This window comes from Notolepis coatsorum (assembly GCF_963971535.1).
Source record: "Notolepis coatsorum genome assembly, chromosome: 12".
NCBI lineage: Eukaryota > Metazoa > Chordata > Actinopteri > Aulopiformes > Paralepididae > Notolepis > Notolepis coatsorum.
Genome location: NC_140176.1, coordinates 77,619,849 through 77,629,848, shown reverse-complemented (window position 1 = coordinate 77,629,848; position 10,000 = coordinate 77,619,849). Strand labels below are relative to the sequence as shown.

The window sequence follows — 10,000 nt, the reverse complement described above, 5'->3', positions numbered from 1 at the left end:
AATGTAGTTTGATACCGATTGACGTCAGATTAACAATTTCAATTGTACAAGGTCCTAAACGTCATGACTCATCATCTGATGTTGACCGGAGGGGGGGGGGGGTCGTTTATAATGCAATGACCGACGTTAAATTAATCATGTAGTATGGGTGATATGTTGATCATAGCAGTTTGTATGGATAATAATAATCAAACACGCTGAAACTCACCGCAGCTTCCTCTGACCGTTGGGTGACCAGCGTGGAGCAGAAAGATCGCTATTATGGGATGTTGATATATGCGATCCATTTCCAGGTTGTATAATACTATATACGTCCAAATAACGTTGTTTATTGAGTTAGGGCAACCGATCGATTATCCAGTGTGTCGAGATGGAGCCCCGGGAGCGATAGCGAGTGGCCGGACGAAATATGGGTGAGCACCACTTCCGGCCGCTCACTTCCGGTTTTGGCAATTCGCCGATCGGCCACCAGATGGCGGTCTTGAACCGTTGGAGAGTTGAGAGGAGATCTACAGCCCCCTTCAAGTCTCCGTGGGTGAAATATGATTGCCATGACAGATTTTTGAAATATTGATCTCAAAGACGCTGTACGACGTCATTGGCAGATTACCCATGGCGGAGAATGACGTCGTAACACGTTCTTGGCGAAGAAAGGGTTAACAAAAAATCGAATTCGAAATTCGTTGCAGAATTGCAGACAAGTTCGAATTTGAATTTCAGTGTAAAAAAAAAAATACCTAAACCTAAAAAAAAGTCTAAGCTATTTTCAAAGTTTTGGCAAAATGTGTTTTTACCACGGCATGTTTGGTATCATTCTTTTCAGCACAGTGTCACCTATATGACCTGACCGTTTAAAAAAAAAATATATATATATATATTATATAAAAAAAAAATCAAATTCTCATTTCTCCTTTCAAGGTCGAATCTCTGTTTTTATGTAAATTCGAAATTAAATTCGAAATTCGAAAATAATGCGACAGCCCTAGTATGTGTGTGTGTGACACAATGTGTTTCCTCCGCCTCACCTTCAGGGGGCATGAGGGTCTTATGGTTCTGGGCACACCAGCCCACGGGGTGCAGCTGGGCGGTCATCACGTGGCACCAGAAGTCGGCCTTGCGGTCGTCCCCGTAGCCGCTGAAGCGCAGGAGCAGCAGCTGCCCGCAGGTGGTGATGATGGTGGCCACCCAGTAGGTGTCCGGGCTGCCCGGGCTGCCCTTGTTGGCCACCTCCAGCTTCATGCCCGGCTGGAAGCTGCTCTGGAGGCTGACCTCCACCTGGCAGGGCCAATGAGAGAACAGCAACTTAGTATGAGGCTGACCTCCACCTGGCAGGGCCAATGAGAGAACAGCAACTTAGTATGAGGCTGACCTCCACCTGGCAGGGCCAATGAGAGAACAGCAACTTAGTATGAGGCTGACCTCCACCTGGCAGGGCCAATGAGAGAACAGCAATTTAGTATGAGGCTGATCTCCACCTGGCAGGGCCAATGAGAGAACAGCAATTTAGTATGAGGCTGATCTCCACCTGGCAGGGCCAATGAGAGAACAGCAATTTAGTATGAGGCTGACCTCCACCTGGCAGGGCCAATGAGAGAACAGCAATTTATTTAGTATTAATTGCTAGAATTAATTAATAAAATACGTTTAAAACCGTCCTGTATGGCTGTTTCTTGTTTGTTTGTTGTTGTTTTATGGTCAGGTGTTGCTCGAAGAAAGAGCTCTTTGAGCTCAAGCTTCTTACCTTGTGAAATAAAGGTTAAAACTTAGGGATGTCCGATATTATCGGCCGATATTGGCATTAAAATGTGATATCGGAAATTATCGGTATCGGTTTTCAAAAAAAATAATTATTATTTTTTTTACATTTCTATAACCTTTATTTACCCAGGCAAGCAAGTAAGAACAAATTCTGATTTTATTTATTGTCAAAAGTATGCATAATGTTGTGTTAATTCCACAACAAGGCATATGTAATGTTAATTACCTGAAATTATTCAGTTTTTTGGGGGGGGAACCCTGCATATATCGGTATCGGTTGATATCGGTTGATATCGGTATCGGAAATTAAGAGTTGGACAATATGGGTATAGGTAAAAAAAGCCAATATCGAGCATCCCTAGTTAAAAAAAAAGAAATTTAAAGAAGAGATGTTGTGATCCATCCCTTTTGGGGAACTGAACAGGAGTGTCATTCCAGCTACAGGAAGGTTATAGCAGCCATTACCCCCCAGTCTCCCCAGATTATAGACAATAAGTATGCCGATGGTTTGATTTCCAGTCTCTCTGGTGGTGACTCGTTATGACAGATTAGTTTGAAGAATATAAATCAGACGTTTAGTGGTGGTTTGTCGAAGATATGTCCCCCTGCTCGTTTTTTAATGCTTCTAGAATAATGTATTTATCTATGTATCTACAATTTGTCACTTGTTTTTCATTTTCAGTTGGCCTAATTGACAGTGTTGTCAGCTGTCCTCAATAAAAACAACAATAAACAATTTTGGGAGCATTAAAAGATAAACAAGAGTCCTATTATTTATGACTTGGGGGGATATTAGTGTGTCACAGTTTGGCTAAGCACCACAGAAGTGGGTGTGCGTGAGGATAATCACAACAGACTGTTGGAATGCATGAAGGAATGGGTGTAGGCTACTCCTCAAATTATTTCTCACTGAAATAAAAACCAGAAAGGTGCGCTCAGTAGAGCGCAAATCTCCACCAGGCAGCCGCCACCCATTTGTTTTCTAGTAGCCTATTAGGCGGGGCTTAAGTGTAGGGGGCGGGGGAAACGTAAACCAATGAAAGCCGATCTCCTTGCAGTATTCCTATTACACTAGCACACTATTACACTATGATATTATTACACTATTACACTATTACACTATGATACTGACACTATTATACTATTACACACTATTCCACTAGTATACTATTGTACTATGACACACCATTACACACTAGTACACGAATACGTTATTACACACTATACTATGATTATTGCACTATTACACACTATCCCACTATTACACTATGACACTATTACATGGTTACATTATTACACAATTACATACTAATACAAACATTTATACTATTACACTATTGGGTGGAATAAACCTTTAAGACTATAAGTTCATCGACACCTCCCATAAGTCTCTAGGACAAATGGTTCACGGGATTTCAATGTACAATGATGGACATTCAAACTGATGTATAAGGAAATGATGTTCACGGGGTACAGGGATGAGGAAGGGACTTGATATTCACGGGTGTTTACATTTGTATTTTATTTATTTCATGTTTTACATATTATATATATATATATATATAAATTATATATATATATTTATTTTATTTTTTTGCATATATATATATTTTTTTTTAAATGTTTAAAATCAGTACACTCATTTGAGTAGTGGAAAAGGGGTAGGATTAAATAAGTGTATACTTCTTCCTACTCCTTTTCAAACATGTAAATTGAGTTATGTTTTGCTTTTGTTTAGTTAAAATCATTGGTAAACAAATGTAATGCTGAAAATATACACTTTGACTGCTGTTTTGACAGGGTTAGGGTCTTTACTCTTGGCTACATTTGAAAAGAAAACGCAACATTAATTCATACATTCTGTAGAGATGGATTTATGGCGTGATGTCATTTGCGGACCGCTCGGGCTTAAGAGGTTAACCCTGTGAGGTCCAAATAAAAAAGACATTAGCAACTTCAGAGGCCAGAGGGTGGGACATAAACACATTTACTATCCAATAGCATTGTGAGGCTGAACAACAGGACCCATTGACTATATACATGTGTTTAAACATTTTTAAATAAAAATTTACAGACTTTTTTTTTTAAATGGCTAAAAGTGATTTTGTAATTTTGCAACCGTGGGTCTCACAGGGTACTTTTAACCCTGTGAGGCCAAAAAAAAGACATTAGCAACTTCAGAGGCCAAATGGTGGGACCTATAAACACATGAAGGGTGCCGTGACTGAAAAAAAGGTTGTGGCTCTTAGTCTCTGACTGGTTGGCCAACGATTCTGCCTCGTGAACATTGGCAAGCTTTCCATTTTTTGCGCAAAATTAGTTCCCTTCTATCACTAACATTATTGTTTAAGCATTTTTGGTTGAAATAAAATGATACATAATTATTTTACGATTAATTTGCTAATTGTTTCATGTTGAGCTATAGCTTGTGGATGAATACACACAGAAAAGGTACACCATGCCAATGTGCATGCTTGATTTGTTTTAAACTAGACGATTTAGAAATGTGTCCGTTGGAAATACATTGCAATTTCCAGCGAGGTGGGCCGGCCGGAAACAACAATGACGACACCACCACACCTCCCTATAGACCAGGAAGTAACCACTACACCTCCCTATAGACCAGGAAGTAACCACTACACCTCCCTATAGACCAGGAAGTAACCACTACGCCTCCCTATAGACCAGGAAGTAACCACTACGCCTCCCTATAGACCAGGAAGTAACCACTACACCTCCCTATAGACCAGGAAGTAACCACTACACCTCCCTATAGACCAGGAAGTAACCACTACGCCTCCCTATAGACCAGGAAGTAACCACTACACCTCCCTATAGACCAGGAAGTAACCACTACACCTCCCTATAGACCAGGAAGTAACCACTACACCTCCCTATAGACCAGGAAGTAACCACTACACCTCCCTATAGACCAGGAAGTAACCACCACACCTCCCTATTCCGTGTCCATGTTGTAACCAGAGAGCCGATTCCCGGAGGCTCTGAGCAGCAAACCCGTGTAGTATCACCCTCTTGTGTTCAAAAGGTCTAACTTTTCATGAATATGTACTTGAATTAATTAAAATAAAATACTTGTGACTGATGTGAAAAGATATTCCAGAATTCACCTCCCTGGCCTGCTATCAGCCTATGTGGCGTGTTTCATCCACCTTGTAGTTGGCGAGATTAGCTCCAGATAGACACACACACACACACACACACACACACACACACACACACACAAGCACCACCGAACACATAATCTCCTCCCAGATATATACAAAATATATATTTCCAACAAGATGGTCGGGGTGCGGCAGCTGCGGCAGCCTGCTAAACCTAAACTGCAGCCCAGGCGCTGAGAGCCGGTGACGAGGAGGGTGTGGCTGAGGGGTGGACTCTCAGTGTAAACACATTTCTCCCCCGTTCGCACCCCAAGAGCGCACACCGCTACAGCCTTCAGCGCGCCCAAGGTCAGGACGCAACATGCAAAGCGGTGTGGTAGTCTGTCTGCAAGTACAGGAGGAGAGCAGCGGGTAATAAACGAGGACTGGAGGAACATAGAACAGCTGATCCACCCCCCCAAAACTGTAATAGTGCAATAGTCATAGTGTAGTGTGTAATAATAACGTATTTGTGTAATAGTGTACTAGTGTGTAATGGTGTGTCATAGTACAATAGTATACTAGTGGAATAGTGTGTAATAGTATAATAGTGTCAGTATCATAGTGTAATAATATCATAGTGTAATAGTGTGCTAGTGCAATAGTGTAATAGGGATACTGCGAGGAGATCTGCTTTCATTGGTTTATGTTTGCCCCGCCCCCTACACTTAAGCCCCGCCTAATATATAGGCTACTAGAGATGAACCCCGAGGATTAAAAGGGGGCACTTCACTGAAAAATATTGCCGGTTTATTTTGCACATAATCTCACGTCGCACATCCCATAGAGCTTTAAACAGTTTTGCGCAAATTAATTCAGTCGGGCTGCTATTGTGAGCTAATGAGGTTGAATTATGTCACCGAGTGATGTCATCGTATAGGACACTGAACCCTTGCGTAAATTACTGTTCATTGAAATGGCGGAAGATAAAAAAAATTTAAATAAAAATAGCAATTCATATCTACACCCTTTCATTGAGCTGTAATTAACACAACACACGGATTCTGCGTCCTCCGATGACCTCACTGGAGGACATATTCAAACTCATTAACTCATTATCCGTCCGTCTAAATGAATGCACGCAAAACTGTTTAGAGCTTTGGGATGTGTGCGAGATTATGAGGATTAGGATTTCTTTATCGTCACTGTTTACATACAGCTAGATTTAGGCTCACTGCCTCAGTGGAGCTTTTAAATATATATATATATATTTAAATATATAAAATATACAGTGGCCAAACAGCAAAAATACACAAGAACAAACAGCAATAGACGGTAAGAATAGTAAAAAAGAGTAAGAAGGTGTTGTACACCGTGCACGTGCAACTCACACGCACAGATTCACAGCATCGATTCCCATTTCCCAGATTCCCAAACATCGATTGACACGTGCGCACACTTACACCGATTAATAATACAGAGTAATGATTTCGAGAATGGAATTTTGCACGTGGTTAAGTATTGATACGGAATAAATAATAGAATAGAATTGCGCAGATCACACAAATGTCAGCGATCATCACACAAAAAATATGATCTATTGCACACGGGTTAGAGGTGGCACAGTATTGGGCTTGAATAAACCGGTGTTTAACACGCCACACGAGGACACTGCTGCTACTTACAATGTGCTGTTATTTGTTTACCTTGTAAAAAGACATATAACTTGTATTGTGTAGTTTGTATAGATCGTTGAGTATTGTGTCTACAAATCTATTGTGGTTGAGGAGCTGGGAAAAACAAGCATGAATGTGTGTACATTTTTTTTTTTGATCAAATTTTTTTTATTATTAATTACATGAAACAGGACAACACAATAACCACAGTAACAAAAAACATAACTTTCACAGGAGAATAACAAACAATAATAATACAGAATAATAAATTATAAAGACAAAAGGAAAAAGAAACAGCGTCCAACCTATCAAATATAGATGGCTACTTCAATAACAAAAAGGGTCTTCAAAACATGGCAACCTTTCCCCACCTTTACAAAGTGGAGTGACTTAAAAGATTGTTTATGAGAGTGTTGCCGCAGATTTACTGTAGATAGCCTAGGTCCCTTACACATGTTCAAGACTGCCAAACTTGCAGAAGGTAAAGTGTAAGAAGAAAGAAATTCTTCCTCCAAGTTGGTTGACAGATCAATCAGTCTGCCAATATTAGTCTCTTGGGGAGATGGCATGTGAGTTGACATCTAGCGCAGAATAGCTAAATACCAACCCCCCCTAAAATCCCCCCAGTCAAAGTTAAGAAGGACAAGACAAAAACCAAGACAGACAAGACATTTCCTCCTCCCCCTCCCCAGAGACCGCCGGACCCCCCCGATCAAGCGCCCCAACCCCGCTCAGCCGCACACTGCGGTCTTTACCTTCTCAGCTGCTGCGAACCACAGGTCAATTCCAGCCTGCCCTACCCCGATCACCCGGGCCGTGGATATCTCAAGATAAATCACATCCAATAGAGTTAGGGACCAGTTAATCATTGTAAGCTTCTCAGGCTCCTTCCATCTCATTGCTATTAGCTTCTTCGCTGCTGTGACGCCCGCTAGGACAACCCTTTTCAGTTGTACGGACGCGGGTAGTGTCGTTATATCGTTCAGGAGTAGCGTAACAGCTGTGAATGGGATAGTTAAGCCACACAGATCTGAAAGTTTGTCCGTTATTGACCTCCAGAAGCGGGCCACTGGTGGGCAATCCCAATACATATGCATATAAGTGCCAGTGGCCTTTTGAGAGCACAAAGTGCACCGAGAGTCGGTTATCAGTCCCATAGCAAATAGCTTCCTAGGTGTAAGATAGGTCCTATGAATATAATTAAAATTAATTTGCTGGTGATTGGGGTTGCGGGAAGATAATGCCACATTTGCCCAAACATCATCCCAGTCAAACTCGGGGTCCAACTCCGGTATATCCACACGCCAGATTGTATCCAATGATAAATTTTTATACGTGGATTGAATTAAGAGCGTATAAAAGTCGGAGACAAACCCTCTGGATGTCGTCCTGTCCACTATGAGCCTGAGGAAGGGGTGTGGGTGCAAGGCTTGAGCCCACGGTACGCCATGCGCCCTCAGTGCTGACCTTAGTTGAAGGTAAAGAAAGAAGGACTCGCCGGGAAGATCATAAAATTCTCTTAAGTCCTGAAACGCACGGAGGCCGTTCTTATCATAAATATCCTCCAGAGTATGCACCCCCCTCCTTTGCCATTGAGGAATATTAACCGGCTTGTGTCCAACAAGTAATTGCTGGTTATTAAAAATTGGAGAGTCCAGGTGCCAAGGGCATTTAACCCCACACGACCTCTGTACATTACGCCACGTTTGGATCACGTGAGTTATGATCGGTCCATACCTCAGCCGGCATTTCGCAATAGAGACAGTGGAGTACACTACATCCTGCAATCTTAGCGGAGACACCGCCGCCGCTTCTAAGGAGCGCCACGATACAGCCTCTACAGGGTCTAGCCAGCACATCAAAGGTCTCAGTGAAAAGGACCAGAAATACAGTTTAAAATCAGGGATTGCGAGGCCCCCATCTTGTTTCCTACGTTGAGTAGTAGCCCTTTTGATTCTCGGGCGTTTGTTATTCCAGACAAACTTAGATACCATCGATTGTACCTTGCGCCAGTGGTCTATTGGAGGGGGCAGGGGGAGCATTGAGCTAATAAAATTTATCCTAGGCAGGATGTTCATTTTGATTATGGAAGCCCGGGCTTGTAAGGAGTTAGGAAGGGACGACCACCTGTCTAGATCCTGGCGTATTTTATCATAAGTACCCGTGAAGTTGTACTTAGTAGTTTGGTTCAGCGTGGGGAATATCTCTATGCCCAGGTATTTAAAATGTTCTACTATGGGGATATCAGCTGGTAGTCGTACCGCCTTGGCCAGTTCATTAAGAGGTAGGCAGGCTGATTTGTTCCAGTTAATCTTAAAACCTGACAATTTACCAAAGTCGTCGATTATCCTCAATAATTTTGTGGCCGACCGGGAGGGGTCGTCCATGAAAATCAGCAGGTCATCCGCATAGAGAGCAATTTTGTGTGGAGTATTGTTGACCATTATGGGGACGATGTCCTCCGATTGCCTAATAAATTGGGCCAAAGGTTCGAGGGAAAGCGCGAACAGTCCCGGGCTCAGAGGGCAACCCTGTCTAGAAGATCTGGAGACTGGAAAGAGTGTGGAACAGTTTTTGCCTGTCAGTATCATCGCAGACGGCGAGGCATACAGGACTTTAATCATATGAATAAAACTCTTTCCAAGACCCATGACCTCAAGTACCTTCCACAGATATGACCACTCAAGTCTGTCAAACGCCTTCATGGCATCCAAAGACAGAACTGTGGATGGAGTTGTATTGTCTTTACTGTTATCGATTACATGCAACAGCCTCCTAAGATTATCTGCAGCCAGACGCCCCGGGATAAAACCAGTTTGATCGCAGTGTACCAATACAGACATAAATCTCTGCAGGCGACGGGCCAGCACCTTGGCAAACACCTTTAAATCGGCCCCGAGAAGACTCAAGGGTCTATAGCTACCACAATCATTGGGATCTTTGTCCTTTTTGAGAAGTAAAGAAATCAACGCCATATTGACATCTCTTGAGAACTCCCCTTGTTCGATAGCGTAATTGATCATATCGAGCATCAATGGACCCAGTTGGTCCCAGAAAGCTAAATACACTTCGGGTGGAATACCATCCCAGCCTGGCGCCTTACCCCTCTGCATTTCAACAATAGTCTCCCTCAATTCTACGAGAGTAATCGGTCTCCCCAGTTCCTTGGCCTCTTCCTCAGAAATGTGGGGTATCTCAAGCCCGCCAATGAACGATTCAAATCTAGAGTCATCCAGATTACCCTCTGAGCTATATAACTGTGAGTAAAACTCTTTAAAAGTGTCATTGATCTTTTTCGAATCAGTAGTGACTGCACCCTGGCTCGTCCTAATCGAGGGGATATCTGAGAAATGATCATTTGATCGTATTTTCATTGCCAATAGATGGCTAGGTCTGGAGCCGTGAAAATAGTAATTTTGTCTTGTCCTATGTATCAAAAACTCAGACTGTTGTTTAAGTATG

General features: G+C 42.4%; 1 protein-coding gene across 1 annotated transcript in view; it reads right to left on the bottom strand.

The window, feature by feature from the left end:
- The window catches only part of scmh1 (Scm polycomb group protein homolog 1), a gene marked incomplete at its 3' end in the record, with an annotated part of 19,649 nt that overhangs the window by 2,564 nt on the left and 7,085 nt on the right, over positions 1-10,000 (bottom strand). Inside the window, exon 2 of the mRNA XM_084325903.1 lies at positions 1,026-1,275. Within this exon, the coding sequence (XP_084182029.1) occupies positions 1,026-1,275 (250 nt within the window). The remainder of the gene's footprint in view (positions 1-1,025; positions 1,276-10,000) is intronic.